Source organism: Cyrtonyx montezumae, unplaced genomic scaffold (assembly GCF_038088225.1).
Source record: "Cyrtonyx montezumae isolate F1298 unplaced genomic scaffold, pur_monq_1.0 scaffold_7, whole genome shotgun sequence".
Classification (NCBI taxonomy): domain Eukaryota; kingdom Metazoa; phylum Chordata; class Aves; order Galliformes; family Odontophoridae; genus Cyrtonyx; species Cyrtonyx montezumae.
The window spans coordinates 30497655-30516636 of record NW_027072078.1 but is presented as its reverse complement, the minus strand read 5'-3'; the positions used below and the strand labels follow the sequence as shown (position 1 = coordinate 30516636).

Here is an 18982-nt window from a genome sequence, read left to right as displayed (position 1 = left end):
GCTACAAGCAACAACTTCAGGGAGATCTGCCTGGCCTTGCTGCATTCTCTGCTCATATTTTCTATCATCAGGACTAACTACATCAAAAGACACCGCATGTTGTGCTCTGTAACACCACATCACAAAGGTCTTTGAGAAAAGTCGGTCCCTCGGGAAGCCCAAATTCTGTACCTGAAGACTCTCCTCATCCTATATTTCTGAGGCTTAAGGACAGATGTCAGGCTTACTTTGCAGGCATAAGCATGCCTTTAGTGATCCTAGGGTAGGCTACGTGCAGCCTTGTGGGGACTGCTCTGCCACATCTAGATCTTGCCTCTGTTTCCTTCTCTCAAGGGAGCTCCAGGCCTAGCACCCAAAGCAAATCCAGGTTTCAGTAAACACAATTAGTACACTATTAATACAGATAGTTTGTAGCAAACTATTCTAATAGTCATGAACCTGCAGATGCACGGATCCAGTGAGGCAAGCAGAGCCCAGGCAGAGCAGTGTGAGCCTGCCAGCATGCTTGGCTCTGCTCCTCCAGCTCAGCATCCAAGCGTTTTCTGAGCCACACACAATCCATTGGCTGCTGCAGCCCTCTCGTGGTCACCTGAAAGACAAAATTTCTACATGGAAAGGCAGAGTGTCTTGAAAAGCACCGCTAATAGTTAATAGATACCACATTAAAGCAAGAATAAATATATAAATAAAAGGAATAGACACACTTAGAATAATGATCATTCCAGGCTTACAAGAAGAGTTGCTGTTAAATGACTTGTTAAATGACTTGCTTCTCAAGAATCAAAAGAAAAATCACAGCTAAAGCATTAGGCAGCGGTGTTTTTAATGGGGGTGCCCCATTTCATCTCCCCAGGCTGTCACTGAACAGTCTGCTTTGAAGTTCTCGTTTTCTTTTGAGCATTTGTGCATTGATTTACAAATACATGAGTAAATTTTGTTTTCACCAATTTTTTTGACCATCTGCTTACTGGAAACACATCTATATGCTCGGAAAACTCCACATATCAGGTAGATAGTACTTTGAAGCTTGAAAAGTAAGCCTAATATTTGCAATATTTCTTTTTATTTTACTAAAGAGGGCCAAAGACTTCACTAACACCTGGAAATAAACCATGGGAATTAATAATGGAGAGAGGATGTTGATGGGAGCAGTGCTAACAGCCTGTCCACCAGGCCAGCTGTACGCTCCCTAGCCAGTGCTGTGAGCAAGCAGAGGAGCCAGCTATGGAACAAGAACAATATGGATCAAAAGAGAAAGCTTGTGCATGGGTACAGGATAGAGGAGGCTATCCAGTGTGGACTGATACTTCTTAGACCAGCAGCAAAGTACTTACAGATGAGGAAGCCATGGTCCTTCCATGATGTTCTGCTACCATTTTTCCACAGCTTTTTCATTTGTTCCATGGCCCAAAGTGCAGAGTGAGGTTTCAACTTACCTATACGACCATCATAAGCCCATTCCATGTATTTAAGTAATGTAGGTGACATGGTGATGTCACTCCAAGGGCAGGTGCAGGACATGGGCCAGGCTGCAGAGAGGTTGATGTGTCTGCACACATCCTCAGGGTCACTTTTCTCACTTACAAGAAGCACTTAGTGTTTCTATAAAGTGGTACTTTGCATTTTTCTATTTTTAACTTTAATAACCTCTTTGCTCTTTGTTTTCTCTAAGACCGTGTATACAGAGCAAGATGTGACATTCATTTTCTGTTTTAAAATGGCTTTTATTTTGTATGGAGAAAAAACAGTAGAAAGAAAGTAACAAAATTAATACGAGCCTGAGTGAGCACAGGGCAAGTATTATCCCAGAATCCAGAAATTCTCCAAAGAAAAAGGTGGAAAAAAATGTTAAGACGTCTATATTATAAGATGCTGAGACATTTAGCTATGCTGATAAAAAAAATAAATGAATAGCCTAGTGAAGAGCAGTGTGCTCTTGTCAGGGTACATTGAGGCACATGCTTGGTGCAAAGCAGTGGGGACGGCTTGCAGGTGTTGTCCAGGTACAATTGTAAGAAAACAGTGCATATATGCAGCTGGCATGGGGGCATCATATGGTGTCATATGGACACATTTTTAGGTACGTAAACATGCTGTCTGCAAAGAAAGGTTGAATTCCCAGCACCAAAATCACAGAGAGGATGCATACCAGAGAGTGGTGGTCAATAGTCAATGTCTGGATGGAGATCAGTGACGAGTCCCTCAGGGGTCAGTGCTGGGACCAGTGCTCTTTAACATCTTCATCAGTGACATTAACAGTGGGATCAAGTGCACCCTCAGGGAACCTGCGGATGATGCCAAGCTGTGTGGTGCAGTTGACACACCTGAGGGATGGAAGGCCTCAGTACAGAAGAGACATGAAGCTGTTGGAGTGCATCCAGAGGAGAACCATAAAAATGATCTAAGGGATGGAACAACTCTTCTATGAGAACAGGCTGAGAGAGCTGGGGCTATTCAGCCTGGAGAAAGTTCTGGGGAGACCTGAGAGTGAAATTTCAGTATCTAAAGGGGTCTATGAGAAAGAAGGGGTCAGCCTCTTTAACAGGCTCTGTTGTAATAGGAAAAAGGGAAATGGTTTCAAACTAAAAGAGTGGAGGTTTAGATGAGATATAAGACAAAGATTTTTACAATATGGGTTGTGAAGCACTGGCACAGGTTGCCCAGAGAGGCGGTGGATGCCCCATCCCTGGAGACATCCTAGGTCAGTCTGGACAGGGCTCTGAGCAACAGATCTAGCTGTGCATGTCCTTATTCATTGCAGGGGAGCAGGACTAGATGACCTTAAAAGGTCCTTTCTAACTCAAACAATTCTATGACTCTATGATAAAATACTTTTCATGCAGGCTTCTAGTATAATGCAGCTTTATACCTTCTGAAACAAATTCTCCCAATACTGAACTTAATATCCAGGGTGAACTCTTGGTCTCGTTGAGCTCAGCGGAACAAAGAGTTCATCCTTGACATCACAGGCTGCTCCATCCTCCCAGACTGGAATGGATGAGTCCTGCTCTCCTGCCTGCCCATCTCTGCTTTGACATACAATCGCCTTGCCCTACATCACCTCTGCAAGTTGGTCCATACTCTAGGATTCTGCTACGATCATACTGAGATTGTTGCAGAAAATGACTCTCCCATCCTTCCTGCTGCTGCATTCGGGCTGGCAGAGTGCCTCCTGCAGACGGCTCCGCAGAGCTGCTGGTGCTGTGCCCAGGAAGTTTTTTGTCCCCGTCAGAAAATCCATCATATGGCCTCCATCTGGGTCCCCCTCAATAAAGCACTCAGTGATGTCCCAGTCTGACGGGAACTCATAAACGTGGTACTTGATGCCGAGCTTCCTCAGGACTGTCGTGATGCTGTCAGAGGTGATGTAGTGGCCACTGTCGGTTGAAGGCAAGCAATGCCTGTACTTCTTCCATAAGCTGGCCCAACCGCTGCTGTCTGTAGAGGGGAGGAAGGTCAGGCACATCTAAAGGCATACACTTGCAAAAGCTTGTCTCAGACCAGCCTCCCCATTAGTGCTGGTAGGTGGCAGAACACAGGGACCTGTGTTTTATTCACCACACCACCAGCTGGGGACTTGAGAATGGCATACTGGAAAAAAAACACTTTTTAAAAAACATGTATGGCTATATATTATGAGTGCCTCCTTTTCAAAGCCCATAGCTCTAGGCAGCTCCCTTTGTCCTGCTCCAGTCTTGGCCATTGCTTTGTGGACAGAAGAGCCTCCAGAGCTCAGGCTGTCATTGCATGGTGCTTATTTCACCACGAAAAAAGACTGGCCTTCTTCCAGGCACGGCTGCACTTCTCTCCAGGCAATCATTTCGCAGTCATTCATCTACTTTAAATGCAGGGAAGCAAGAGCACACAGGTTATATCTGTGTGGTCCCATCAGACCTTGGGGTCCAAGAGTCTAAGCCCACAAAAACATTTGTTTTGTTTAATTGCCATAGAATTAGTGCTACTGAAATCCCAAGGCAATTATTGCTGGCTCTCACAGTTGACAGCAATGATGCAAAAATGGGAGGCCTCTCTTACCTGACAAAATTATGATCAGGAGTTTACCCTGATGGCTGAGGCAGCTGTGGAAAAACTTGATGGTGTTAGGAATATCTTCCACACGGTACAGCATCTGAAAGGGAGAGCTGCATGCAGTTATTCCCCCCGCAGCCCTGCAAGGCTCACACACTCTGTACAGAGCGGTGCTGTACACCACTTCCCCGACACTTCTCTCCCACCACTGCCAGTTTTGTGGCTGGGTGATGTGTGCAACCCTTTAATCAGTTTTTAGGCAATTTCTGTGCTCTTTTTGCTAACTTCCCATAGGTGACACATGAGAGTGCAGACATAGATACAGATGTCCACTAATACTTCCCTTCAGTGCCATTCAAATTACCTTTTAAATCCAAAAAACTTCAGCTTTTGAAGTGACAAAGTACAATTGCTAGCCTCAGTGTGACATTTAATGCATCCGTCTGACAGACTGTCAGTCCTGTTGCATTACTTAGCATACACAGCTCACCACACTCGCACCATACTCACCAAACCAGAGACCAAGACCTGGCTGGATTGGCAATGGTGTTTAGGATTTGTACAGATATTGCAGAACTTACTGCTTGCTGGAAAACTGCACTCAGCCCTGGTCTCTCCAAATCAACGCATCCAAAGGAAATGAAGGGAGTGGTTAAGACTAATACTACTATATACCTTACCTGAATCATATGTATGAAGTCGAACTTCTTGTGTGTGTTCTTCTCTTTCACCTGTTGTTCATACTCTGAGGAAGTAAGCTGGTGCCAAGTGAAAGAGACACCCTGCAGATCTGGAGCTCGAGTAACCAGCTCTGTTTAAAAAGGTAGGAATAATACACAGGTTTCACAGAACAGCACTAAAATGATCAAACTAATCAATTGCCTTAGCCATACCCCAGATGGCAGAGGAGCCCGAGCTGCCTCACCTTTGTAGGCACCCACATGCTGTGGGTTGGGCTCTATGATTTCGTTGTTAATAAGGACCCCTGGGTGTGCGGCCTGCAGAATCTGGATCATTTTTAAATCCTGTTCACCTATTCAAGAAAACACAAGTGTTATTTTTACAAACACTTGAGTGGTGATGAAAGGATGCCAGTGCACCAGCTGGCAGGAAATCCCCAAAGCAGAAGTGAGACACTTGATACCTTGCATGGTAGCATCTATGTCCGTAAAAATCTTATCACAGTGTCTTACTGCTCAAGGTAACATTATTTGCAGATAGTACCAAGAACAAGGGAGGGATCAGCAACATACCAGAAACCTACTAATGGTAATATTCTGGGTCACAGGAGAAACAGGTTGAAACAATTAAAGATCAACGTTTTAAAACAATAGGAAGCATAAGTTTTTGAGAAAAACACAAAGGTAGAATGAGGAGCAAGGAGGCAGTCAGCACAGCCATGCAACTTTGACATGCAGACACTGGTGCTGCCCTGGGGAGGTGACAGCTGCTTTGCTGCAGGTGTGACACTACTTGGAGAGCTGGGGATATGTAGTGGGTCAGTCCCCTCATGGTCTGGGCATCCAGTGAAGCTGCAAATGAAGGCTCACGCTTTTGCAGCTTGAGCATTACGTAGTTGCCCTGCATATTCAGTTATTGCTGCTCCTCAGAGACAGTCGGAGCTCAGGAGGAATAAGCATCAGATCGTCTTTCTGTCTTATGAAATCCCTGGTCCCTTTTGAAGTGATGCAGGTCACCCCTGCTCCTATCAGAAAGGCCATAATGTGCCAAGTGTTCAAAGCCCACCTGGTTCATCTGGGATTACGGAAAGAAACAGCAGAGATGATCACCTTGAGCGGATCTCTGTGAGAATCCTGTTAGCAGTTGACGGCAGGGCCTAAAAATTGTCCTGCCCATGCAAATTTCACACACAGGGGACTTGACACCAGATCCTGCATCTTCTCTGACCTTCCAGCTGATGAATTGCTGTGACAAGAACTGACGTCTCTGGTAGGTGTTAGAGTAACTAGAATTCAGGGAGGGAAATTCCAGCCAGCTTGAATTTGAAATAAAGATGCTGATGATACAATAATGATGGTCCACAGCAACCCAACACAAGCTGACACAAGAGATGCTGCTCAGATTTGTCCCATTTTCAGGCTCGTGTGCCCCCTGGAGAAAAGCAAGGAAGCTGCCAGCAGCAGCTCTTCAGCACAAGCCACATCGGGGCACTCCTGAAGCAGGAGTGAAATCCCCTGCAAACCACAGCCTGCCCGGTCACTCACCAGCTGCTGACAGCCAAGATGCTCACACCAGCCGTGAGGAACACGGGCTGAATGAGAAAGCGTGACCGGGATCAAGCAGCAGCCTTTCAGGATGCAGAGCAGGTCGTAACCCCCATTAATAATAGTTCAGTTGACTACACTGATTTGGGCCGTGTGAAATCAGAGTCCAAGCCTCAGAAGGTCAGGGATCACACTTGACCTTTTGCTCAGCGCCATGCTGGCTCACTCCCATGCAGCCCATGCAGGTTCAGCCCAGGCAGCCTTGGCACTGCAAGATGGGAGCCTACATCCCTCCTAGAATGTCTGAGGGCCTTTACTCACTCGTTGAAAGTTCTTCTGAAGAGGAAATAAGGAAAAATGAAGGTAATGTAAAGGGTTTCCCTTGTGTTTTCTTGGAGTCAGAATTTTGGTGTTATAATACATAATGAGAAAGGAGTGTAATTGAGAACTGAATGATTTCTTCCTCCTTGCTTTCTAATATGCTGTAACATATTCCCAGTTGGGGAATACAGCCACGGTTATTTTTATCTTACTCAGGAAAACAAGCAGAAAGAATGAGAAAAAAATACTTTCACTAGAAAGTATTAACAGTTATAATTCAGCTGAAAATACTTTTTAAAGCAAAATCAAACTCTGATAAATTGAACTGCTGTTTCTTTTCTTTACTTCTTTAACTTTTTCCAGATTCCCTAGGAACAAAGCTGGATGTTTCACTGTTCATTTAGAACAGCTTTAAAGTCATTTCTTCCAAAAGATTGTTCCTCTCCAGGGGGAAATACCATTTGCAGTTAAACTCTAGTAATCTCTGGATAAAGACAGAGTTGTAACAAAGAAACCCATCCTGCTGGTGAGGATCCATGCTGATGGCTGTGGCCGGCCAGTGCCCATCTCCACAGCCCCTCCTGTCTCTGAAAGCGACATACAGTGGGAAGTGCCTTTGGATGGGAGATTCTGGGGCAGGATCTTTGAGTGGGAACAACCGCCTGGACACTCTAAGTCTTTTCAGTGAGGTTTGGAGATGCTTTTCTACATAAAGAGTCCTTGATTTTAGACACATGTAGTCAGATGACAGTCATCAAGATGATTCCGTGGGAAATACTGTTATTAATGCATGAGCAGTTCTACCCATAGCTCAAAACCTGGGTACTGCTTTCCCTTTTCCCCAGGACCCCCATTCCCCAGCATCAGCCGTGCTGTTCAGCTCCTTACCTGTGCCGCTCCCCACTCCCAGAACGTTTATAGTCGATTTTCCATTGCCAAGACTGAAATTAGAAGTACATGTTACTCAACCACAGTGTGTCACATAATTTTATATTTTAATTATAACATCTTGGATACTACATTGGCCCAGAAATTTAACTGAGACGTGCCACATGAAATCTGAGCATCTCTTTGGTGCTCAGCTATAACTTACTACATGGCAGGAGCTTAGCCTGTGTAAGCAGGCTCATATTTCAAAGTACAGTAAGGAGCAGGATATAGGATTTCTCTTCCCCTGCCAGAGTTTTTTCAAACTATGTCTGACACCATGTATAAAACCTCAAGAAAACCCAGAGCAAGAAATTCCCTTTGCAGGGAGCAGGGCTGTGCCTGGCTGGGGCTGTGGGGGTGAGGCAAGATGGGGCAAACCTCTGTGCCCTCAAGAGACAAGTTTGGTTTTCTGACATTGCATATTAATTAGCATCCTACTAAGCTGCGATATTTTGTATTGGTCCAACAAACAAAACTGTTTAAAATTCACATTAAGAAAGATTTCTTTTAACTTTTCCCCAAGCAGTTTCTTTTTTATTATACTGCACTAGATAGGTAGATAGACAGACAGATGTAAGTGTTTGATCTTGAGTTACCTTCCTTATTTTCTCAAAGGAGAATACACTTTCCACAGCATCCAAAAATTATCCAGACTTGAAAGTATTTTCTCATAGCTTGGATCTAGCCTGTTCTGAAACTATCTACAGTCACACAGACTTAGTGTATTACATCAGTACTTCAAAAAACTGATTATCATTTGATACTTCAGCAATGCAAATCGACTTAGAATAGAAATAAGGAGTCTTATGGGATTGAGAAAACCAGGAATTAGTCACTAGAATAGAATTAGAGATGTTTTTTTGGACTGATGTGAGAGGAAGTCCCAAAAGTGGGAAGAAAGCACAAGGGAGAAAAGGGAAAAAATAAATAAAGAAAAAGAAATGAAAATTTTCAATATGCTTTAATCCTTGGAAAATCAGCTAATGAAAGCAGATGGACATGCAAATAAGGTCTTGATTCTTTCCTTAACGTAAGCTGAGAAGCAGCACAGTGAGTTAATTGAAATTGCACTAAAACAGAATATTTGAAAGACTGCTGTTAATGGAATCCAAACTTAAAAGCATCCAAAGTTCATTCATGCCCCAGAAAACATGTTTGTTGACCCTTGCAGAGAGGCTGCCCTCCTGAGATCACAGATGGCCTTACCACCTCAGTGGACACGCTCCTTACCCTGCCATGATGTGAGGCATTACTTCCTTGTTGAACTCATCCATGCACTGGTGCTCTGTGGAGTGATCCAGAAACGACTGAAAGGCCTCTACATACTCCTCAGCCGTGAGACTTCTCATGGAAGGGATGACATAGAGCTCTTGAGAAACAAAAATGAACAGTGTGTTAATGACTTCCAGGCAAACGAAGGTTCAAAGCACTTACCTCGTGGAAGAAACCAAACCAAACCCAGCCCAACCCAACAGAAGCCAGAGATTCAGGAAGACAGTGAAGAGGTCACACAGCCCAGGAGCCATCCATGCACGTGGGCTTATGTGAGAACTCAGTCTGTTGACACTAAAGGTACAAAAATTACACTTTGATGTCCTCTGACACCAGCATGTTAAGTGATGGTCAGTACTGCAGGCTGCCCTGAGGAACGTGTACCCAACGTGTCTCCCTTGGAGACGTTTAGCTGGATGCTACTTGGTTTGCAGAAAGGGATGTGACTGGAGTGTATTTCTGGCAAGAAGGTGAAGGCGATTGCTCAGGAGATTCTGGAAGGGCTGTGGTTCTCACACGTGCTGGTCAGGATGAATGAAACCCCCAGCTGTTGGCACACTTGCTATCAGGGGTGATGCAACACAAAAATGCACACCTGCAGCTGAAGCAAAAATAGTTAACCCCGTGTGCCTCACTTCTGGCTCTCACTGACATGGGACTGCAATGCATTGCCAGGGAGGTGAATTCCCACTGGGAGCTATGGCTTGCAGCCACGAGGGCAATCGGCAGCAAAAGCATTTCAGCTGGATGGGCTCATACTTATACACCAGGACTAAGGTTTCTAGCTCTGAACCAAGGCCCAGGCAACTCAAGGGGCTACAAGAAATTACTGCAATAACCAGCTTTCCTAAAGATGCTCCTGCCAGGACACAAGTTCTGGCCAGCCTCTTGCATCTGAGGAGCAGTGATAAGACTAAGACTTGAGGCTCACCAGAAGATGCCATTCAGCTAAATGCTGTCTCTGGGATCTTTCTCAGACAGATGGCTACATCAAGGATGCAGCAATAGTGCCAACCTCAACATCTGAGATCAGCATTGGAGAGGTAGGGTTGAGAAGGGGAAAAAAAACAGCTTGTCCTAAACAAAGTGAGGGTGAAGGACTGGACTCAGCAGAACATCTTCATCCTCATTTCTGCCTTTTCAGGAGTTGCTTATTTAAATTCTGCTTGTAGTTGCTGCCAATAAGATTATGTTGTACGTCTTGAATAGGACTGTGCAACCTTACATGGATGCTTATGCTGTTTCCAAAACCACATGTCCCTGGCTCCTGTGTTTCTATGAGGTATGAATGGGGATTCAACATCCAGCCTTACTGGAGGTACAGATATCAGTAGCTACCTCAGACAGATCACCTGAATTGCATTCAATGTAGCACCCTGTTTCTTTTTCTTACAATTCTGCTGCCAATAGAATTAAGATATATTTATAGTGAATGGGCATTTTACTTTTCTCTCTTTTTTGTTTGTTTGTTTTTACTCCCAAATACCTGAATTATCGTGTGGATCTGCCAGAATCTCTGCTTCAAAGTTCATGCTGGGTAACCTATTCCTGTAAGGAAAGTATAGTACTTTGGTTATTTGAAGAACCTGTACAGTTTTTTGAAGCTGCACTGAAAATGCAGAACAAAAGGAAGATACTCCAGGACAATTTTTCCTCACACGATATACCCTCAGCACTATTTGGTGCTCTACAATAAGGAAAGATAAAAGCTCTTGATCATACAGAACTGCCAGCGATGGAGTGCCCACCTGCACCAGTGCTTGCCTGAGATGTGTGGTGGAAGATTTCTCCCCCTCTGAATAGGAAGGCATTAGATTAACTGTGAAACTTTTAATCATGAAAGGAGTAGAAGAAATAGCAGTGAAATTACAAAAAGACTATAGGGAGCTTCAGCATCCGAAATGTGTTTCCTAGCCCTATATATCAGGGTTTGTTTTGCTTCTGTTTTTTTAATTTCAACTTCTCCTGGCTGCAACTGTTACCTGGGTGATTGGTAGAGTCCATAGGACTCAAGGGATAAAAGGCAAAGAAGTCATTGGACCATTACCATTTTCATTCATGCAAACGTTTTCATTTTTAGTTTAGGGGTTATTTAGTGCATGAAGATTTCCAGCAATGAAGTCATCTCTCCATTTCCCTTTGACAGCGTGCAACTTCTATGAAAAAGATGTGCAAAAGGGAAGTATGACATGAAATTGAAGGAAGGACCTCATTTCTGCAAAAAACAGTTTTAGGGTGAGGCTACCTTTGAAAGGGAAATAGTTATCTTCTGCATAACTGCATTACAATGTGGAGATGAACAGCAAGAAATAGAGATATTCCCACATAACCTTGGCTTAGCCACACTGCTGCTCCCATAGCCTTGCCACTACAAATTGCTTTGTGACAAACAGTCTGGAAAAGCAGTAAGCAGCCCTAAACTCCCCTCTGTATGGGAAAAGCTCTTGTGCAAATACAAAATAAGCCAGGAGGTGGAAAAGAAAAATGGGAGACTTGTAACGGTGGCTTTGAGACACGAGTACACAAAGACTGTGCTAGCAGGTAGTGTGGAAATGGCCATGTGTGCGTGGCTGCTTTGGTGAGTGAAAAAAGACCGAGGTGTCCCAGAAACGTGTGGAGACACTGTGGTGCTGCCAGGCTCCTGTAAGAACTTCCCATTTCATCTGAGCTCATGAAAAAAATCCTGCAGAAAGGGCTTTTCAGGCTCCCACAAGGTAGATCAGAGTTCTCAGTTCTGCCATCTTGACCTCAAATCTGTCATAAAAGGCCTTACAGAAGTTCTGCAGTAATGAGCCTGAACTTAGCCCCCCTCCATAAGCTCCAGCTTGGCTGCTGGCCAGTTCTTCAAATTTCCACTCAACCTTCTGACCTCTTCCGTCTCTGCCTGTCAAAACAGAGGACAATTTTGTCCTCTTAGCTGGCTGAAGCAAGCAAGATGATTTTCAGGACAAATCTCCCTCCAAAATACTAAGAGATGCCATGGTTTCCCCTGCACGGGGATGGTCTGTGAGCACACACTCCATTTCTAACAGGTCAAATGTTTCCAGCCACCACAGAAGACCTTCCAGGCAACCTGGACTGACTACTCATCATGAGCTTTCACCAGGAGGAAGGATGCCAAATTAACTTTCCCACCAATGCTTTATTCATTTCTCTGCAGGCAGGGCTCCTAATGCCTATTGCTGGGAAGGTGGATACCCTTTGGGAGCACTCAGCATGGCAGCCACAGGCTCCCCTTGGCAGCAACAGGAACAGAGGCTCAAGGGGTCCCTCTCCTGCATCCCTGGAAGCTGACTGAAGCCCTGAGCCAGGAGTGCAAGATCTCTTTCATTCCATCACGTGCAAACATAGAAGGTCTCTCTTCACAAAGCCTCCCTCACCCTCATCCCTCCCAGGATGCGAGCACACGTGCTTTTACTCTCAAACCACACGTGGCCCCTTGTGACACAGGGACCCCCTTCCCCACCCCACCTACCTCTTCATCTCTGGGGTCAGCTCCATGGTGCAGGCTGGTGCCAGAGCTCCTGGCCGTGTGCTAGGGGCACGGCGTGGAGGCCAGCGTGTCACCCGGCTCTAGGTGAGCATTGCCACCAGCACCAGCCGCTCGCTCGACCTCTGGGGACACTGGTGGTGGCCTTCGGCCAGCACCTGTTGGGATAGCAGCGTCACTTGTGTGATGAGGGGAAACCCGAGCCCTGCTCGAGCGCTGACATCCGCCACGCTGTCCTTCTTGCACAGAGGGTGACACGGGAAATACTCAGGCAGGGAGCTGTGCTGTTTTCAAGGGGAAATAAAAGGACAGAGTGAGAGTGTAAAGCCTTTACAACTCAAGTGGAAGTGGCTGAAGGATGTCAGCTTGCCACCAGGCAGACCCCGGGGCTATTTTACTCGCTTTTTCATTTGCTTTGAATTCCTTCTCCATTTCCCAGCCCTGCACTGCCTCCTGCCAATATATGAAGTCCCAGCTGCCCCTGGAGAGTGGGCACAAGGCAGGAGCAGCACCCTGTATCTCTGTTCGCCCAGGAGCCATGCAGCCACACCACCAACACCATTCCCCCGCCACCTCCACTCCTCCCATCCCATCCCCGCAGGACACACAGCCCTGAGCACCCCACAACCAAACCTTCCTGGAGTAACGGGAGCTGAGGACGAACCTCCAACGTCCGGGAGCTGCAGGGTGCCCAGGAGCTCGCTGTGTGCTCACTGGAAGCTAATCCCTGCCCGCCCCGTCACCCGGCCCAACGCCGAGCTGGCATTAGTGCACAGCAACAGCCTTTGTTCGGCAGCACAGGGGACAAGAGAGCCTTGTGCACAGCCCTGCTGCAATGCCAGCCCTTGGGGCAGCCAGGCACGTTGTGCTTTGGGGTGTGTTTGCAAGGTGCTGGCTACAGCCGTGCCGAGCTGCGTGTTTTGTGCAAATACGAAGGCAGGGGTTTGGGTTACTGAAGGATGATGTCTAAAGTTCTGCTAGGAAAACAAAGCAGCTGTGTTTCCTGGTCCTTCAGGGCTCCCCGAGGCCCAGCATCACACACACAGTGCCATGCCCCCTCCAGCTCAATCAGACTGCAGAGACAACCCCTGGACCTGCACCATCAAATACCTGCAAGTCTCATGGTTTGGAAACTCACGACCCACCTCCCCCAGAACTAAAGCAGGGAAACCCATCTATTTTTTTTTAACACACCCTTCTCACCTTCTCATTAAAGGCTGCCTGCTGGTGCAGCTCTTCTAGGGCATTAAAAACACCCTTTTTCAGACTGTTTGACCGGAGGTCATATCTCATGTAGCTGTAATCGCAGAGTGAAGGCGAGGGCAGAGGGGAGTCTGACATGGCCACCCCCAGAAGGGCTATTTGATTCATGGTCTGACCACCTTTTGCTCTATAGACCATTAAGCATTAAAAAATATACCTCTGAGAGCAAAGACAGTTACTGTAAAGCGTTCCCTTTACTCTTGGTAGCTCAGAGGACTTCCAGAGGAAAAAACGCATTCAGAACTGCAGTTCCTGTGTTCTTGTGCTGCTTCTAGCCCAGAGCAGCTGCAGACTGGGAAGGGCTGGGACCTGCTTGTGGCACTTCATCAGCAGGATTCAGAACACCTCTCGTGTTGCACCCCAGAGCAGGGCAAACAGTGGCTTACAGGAGAGCAGAGGATTGCCAAGGTCTGTCCCTAGTACGGCCAGCAGAACCAACAGAAAGGCTGTGGAGAACGATCCCTGAGATATGTTCCTGCAGCAAGATTTGTGGCTCAAGCAGAGAGCCTAGAAACTTTCCAAGGAATGTTCAGTAGGAAGCTGAATCATTTACAGCTGTACCACAGAGATACATCACATCCAGGTGCTTCGACTCAGCCCAGCACTCCTGGTGCAGGCACAGCAATGTGCTCACCCACCTTTAGGCAGACTGCAAGGCTGTTAAAAGAGGAATCATCCACGAGAAAGGACCTGTGGCACTGAATTTATTCTCCTGGACGCACAGACCACTAGATGGTGATGCATGGACACTTTTCCACTCCTTCTCTTCCCTTGGCTTCCCATTAGTTGAGCTTGGCCTTTCCTGGTAACGTGGGCTGCTGTCGTCTTTTTCTTTCTGAGCACTGACAGAGGTCATTTGGCAGCAGATCTCTCACTGCCTGCCTGTCCTGCATGAGCCAGGCTGCAGTCAGCAGTACAGCAGTACGACATGCTTGCTGCTGGCAGAGTTTTTTTTCTCTCCATCGAGGCTCTGCACAGGGAAGAGCAAAGGGCTTGGCTTGCAGTTTTCGGATTAGCCTTCTTTTGTAGGCTGTAGAAAGGAAAAGTATTTTATACTGAACACAGTGGGGAAAAAGGGTTTTCAGGTAATCTCTGAAAATGGCCATACTTTGGAGCAGTTACCGTGGTAAAGAACTGGGAGATTTTCCTCAGGCTCAGCTGTCAAATCTTCAGGCAATATTTCCCTCCTCCTTTGAGACTGGTTATTGTCCTCTGTCCTACAAATAAGAAGAGAAACTAGATGAGAAAGAGTGGATTGCCACTGACACAGTCAGTACTGGTCTGTAGGGCAGATGTACACCGTGAGCACGTAGGTGGTACAGGGACACATCGTGTATGAGCAATACTGTGGCGTGAGCAGAGGTGGATCCCAGCTCTCCTAGCACATCTTTAATGGTACATGATAATATTAAATTTCCTGCTTCTGGGGTGTTGTGGGACACCCAAAGCGTACCAAGGGCTCAGAATGTGGAAAATGAATCATGAGATCATGGAACCATGGTAAAGTCCAGGCTGGACGGGAACTCAGAGATCCCCTGGAAGCCTTAGGAGAAGTCCAGGCATGGGCTCACTTTACAGCAATCTCAGGCTGCTTTCAGCAGCTGGTGGGTAGGGGAAGGGTAGTTGGAGTGCCCCAGGCAGAACAACCAGCTCAGAAAAGGCTTTGGCAATAACTCTGAAAGCAAAATAATGTGATAACAGAATGGTAAAACCAGAAGACTGGGAGAACCATTCCCATATTTAAGTGACTAAACGTCCTCCTTATTCATTATGTCTAAAGCAAGCAGCTTAAGCCATCAGCTTGTAGCAAGCCATGATTTCAAACCTGGGGGGCAGAGGAATGGGAGGGAAACTGTTTTGTGACTTACACTGCTTCTCCAGTAGCTGCTAAAAACTGATGGCTAGTTTCTATTAAATAGAGAAGCGCCGTTGGTCTACTTCTGCAAGCAGTGCTAGTCCCTTGGGTGCTGCAGCTGAGCCATGCCTCACACTGCAGCGCCTGCAGCAGCCCCGTGCTTTTCCTCTATTTTTCTCCCCCACTGCTTAGCAGTCTCCTCATGGTGACAACAAAATGTCTGTTTTCCTGGAAACCATTTGAGCGTTATGGATTAGCCATGGTAGGCACTTGCAGACCTCCATAAAGCATGCTGACACGCTCTCCGGTGTATTACTAACTTGGCTGAAAAATTGATCAAAACTGATAGAGTTGCAGGGCCCCGAGTCCCTTTACAATCTGCTGCTGTGCTGCTCAGCTCTGGCAGAGGCAGAGAAGCCAAACCTGGTTTCTGTGAGCACAGTCTGCGCTTTGTGGGGTGTTTGTGCCTTGCTCCATCGCAGTCTGCTCTCTGGGAAGGCAGCCAGGTGTCAGCTCCCTGGACATCCCCCGTGTCCCCATCCTACCAGAACACCACCTCATTCTGTTTGCTGCTTACAACTTGATTTTTGCTGGAAGCCCAAGTGAGGGCTGAATAGCAATAGCTAGCTTGAAGACCTTCCAAACTAGGTGTCAGGTGGGACAGGAAACACAGAGATAGCAGACCAGGGATCGGGAGTGGAAGAGATAACAGAGCTAAGCATGCTACTAGAGCCAAAATGCCTTTCTACATTCATCCTCTAGTGCTCTTGGTACTCGTGGTACAGCTTATACATTTAAATGATGTTGTTTAAACATATGTTTGACACAACATCAAACTATTGATATCATACACTCTTATTAGAGGAAAAAAGGTGCCTTTGTGGACATCAGGCCATTGTCCTTGTTCTCCCATTCAGCCCCCAAATCTCATTTCCTTACCCCAAAGCAGCTTTGGGGCAGTCCCAACCTCCAGCAGATCTGTGATCGCTGGGCAGATGTGCTGGGTCGTGGCATGAGCAGCACCAAATGTCTCCACAAAGGCAAAGCTCAGCTCCAGCACATTCTCATCTGCTCCTGAGCTGTAGCACAGCTCCAGGTTTCATCTCTTTCCATTTCCTCCTTAAATAACATGAGTGAGTGAGCTTTTCTATAGAGAATGTACTTTTGATCTTGATTTCTTATATCAGCTACAGCAAGAAAAATTAAAATTCAGGATTTGTTACCAACACTTTAATTACCCAGTGTTATCAAGTTGTCACCAGGCCTTTAATTATTTTTCAGTTTATATCTAATTTCCCGCACTGTGCTTTTGTGATGTTAAGGTAGATCTGCAACTATAATAGAAAATGTCCAAGTCCTTTATGATGTGGCGGATTGGAAATGACAATGTTAATAAAATTTACTCATCTCCTGTGCCAGGAGCCACCATGGATACAGAGTTTATCTGCAGCTGGCACGCTGTTTATTTATGCCCTTTTCATATCACTAAACACTTAATGATTTGTTCTCCAGAAGAGTGGAGATGTGTTGGCACAGGCTGCCCAGGGAGGTGGGAGAGTCACTGTCCCTCGAGGGGTTCAGGGACCATGGAGGTGTGGCACTGAGTGGGCACGGTAGGGTGGGCTGGGGTTGGACCTGGGGATCTGAGAAGTCTTTTCCACGATTCTATATTCAAAATACACAGGGTATAATGCTGGCTGTGATTTGGCATCTACTCAAAGACTGGGCACAAGACCACTAAGACCTGACCGCCAAAGCTCAGCAGTGGGCTCTGCATTTTGGACACGGGTAGGTTATGTATGAAATCATTTGAGGCCTTAATTCTTTGTAAACCACTAGCACTGGTTGCCCTGAGACCACAATGCAGGACTTGCCCACATGTTGGAGACTGTTGCCTACTTTACACCACTCTTCTCTCTCCCAGTTGCCCCAGTGGCACACAGAGCAGTGCATCTGTACACCCCATGCCACATGCTCTTGTCATGCCAACCTACAGCTCTCTCCAACCGCGTGGCTTACAACTGCTCCCCAAAACAACAACCACACTGCACAGATGTGGATCATTAGTGCTTGAACCAGAACTAACTTCTCAGAAAATTGTACTTATTGCAGGACAAATTGAGTCTGCTATGGCAGAAGCCAGAATAATTGCTCAGGGGACCGCAGGGCTTATCCAGCAGTTAATTCATTATTTGTACCTGCTTGGAGCCAGAATAGAAACAGCAGGCAAGGCAGCAGCAAACAAGGTACAAACTCCAGTGTCTCAGGATCAATTTGTTCAGATAAAGGCTTATTGCCATCACGGCAAGGTTGCAAAACACCTCTACAAGCGCTTACCGATGGGAAAATAAGAGGGAGCAGCTTCACCACAGTCCTTCAGCTTTTTGATAAGAGGTGTGAGCCCTCTGTTCTTATAGCCGCGACCTGAACACAACCAACGCTGGGCTTTGGGCCTCGCCCTGCCACAGCCACCCCAACATCAGGGTCTGGAGGGCATATCTCACCTTCACAATGGGGCCAGGACAAGGCAAGCAGAGAAGGAGCAGCAGCAGGATGACACTGCTAACAAGCAGCCACACCAATGGGATGGCACAGCTGGGGCTCCCATCACAACTCCGTGTGCTCCTTGGGATGTGGCTCTGTATGGCCCTACAGGCATCTCCCCCAGGGACGTGACCCCTCTTTTCACTTAGCCCTGAGCATGGCAGGGAATCAGAAAGGTGTGAAACTTCATGTGCTTGGTGTATCCACACTGAGTTTACTTCAGTGTACTTTTTAATACTACAAATACACGTATAGGTCTTAATACATTAGCTCAACCAGATCCATCACTGCTTAATGTTTTTGCAGCTCTTCCCTACACAACACAGGTATGGGACAGTTATTTTTTACTTTTTGGTTGAGAGAATGTGCTAACACAACCTTGGGGAGATTTATGCTATTTGATCTGCACCTTTACACAGCCATTTTTACTAAAACAAGTGGTAATTAATCTGACTGTGTCCCTTCCCTATAGGTATAGTGCAGATATGGCCATTTCTTTGTCCTCTGAACCTGAACACTTCCCACGTGACAAAGCAGTTATCACGAAGGGAACCCCTTCAGCTCAATAAGGCCACCCAGGCTGCACTCCATTAGCACAGTCATTTTTTCCATCAGTTACCAAATGGAACAGAAATGCAATAGGAATTCACGAAGCACAGACACGAAGGAGGAGAAATACCTACACCTAAAAGAGCAATGAAACCAAAAGAGCCAACTTCAGTCGGCTCTCATCATTCCATGAAGTAATCTGGGAGGCCCTGCGGTCGAACAGTACCAATGTTTCAGTGCACCACGTTTCCATTCGATGCCTATTAACACGTATCATGCTACAGGGGGATGTTTTTACAGCGGGAGGAACACAAGTGCTCTCAAGGAAATGACGCAAGGGCAATAAAGCATAAATCATCTTTAAACTTGTATAAAGGATTCTGAAGTCACAAACAAGGCATAAAATAATACGGAGCTGGAAAGTGCTTTTTCCTTATTAGGTTTATAAAAGGAAAGCCAGTCTGGCAAGCTTGTTCTATCAGGTAAATGGATGTGGTAAAGAAA

The 18982-nt window shown here is 46.3% G+C and overlaps 1 protein-coding gene across 1 annotated transcript; it reads right to left on the bottom strand.

The window, feature by feature from the left end:
* Positions 1 to 1727: 1727 nt before the first annotated feature.
* LOC136057629 (carnosine N-methyltransferase 2) lies at positions 1728 to 10321 on the bottom strand. Its single transcript, XM_065750407.1, has 7 exons — positions 10264 to 10321; positions 8736 to 8874; positions 7464 to 7516; positions 4955 to 5062; positions 4710 to 4840; positions 4036 to 4129; positions 1728 to 3438 (listed from the first exon to the last, which is right to left on the bottom strand). The coding sequence occupies exons 1-7, from the start codon at positions 10307 to 10309 to the stop codon at positions 3083 to 3085; spliced, it is 927 nt and encodes a 308-aa protein (XP_065606479.1). The 5' UTR covers positions 10310 to 10321; the 3' UTR covers positions 1728 to 3082.
* Between the last annotated feature and the right edge of the window lie 8661 nt (positions 10322 to 18982).

Coding starts and splice junctions, on each gene's coding strand:
- LOC136057629 (XM_065750407.1), bottom strand. CDS start 10,309: ATGAACTTTGAAGCAGAGATTCTGGCAGATCCACACGATAATTCAG. Junction 8,875..10,263: donor AGATCCACACGATAATTCAG/GTATTTGGGAGT, acceptor TTGTTTCTCAAG/AGCTCTATGTCATCCCTTCC. Junction 4,841..4,954: donor GCATGTGGGTGCCTACAAAG/GTGAGGCAGCTC, acceptor CTTTTTAAACAG/AGCTGGTTACTCGAGCTCCA.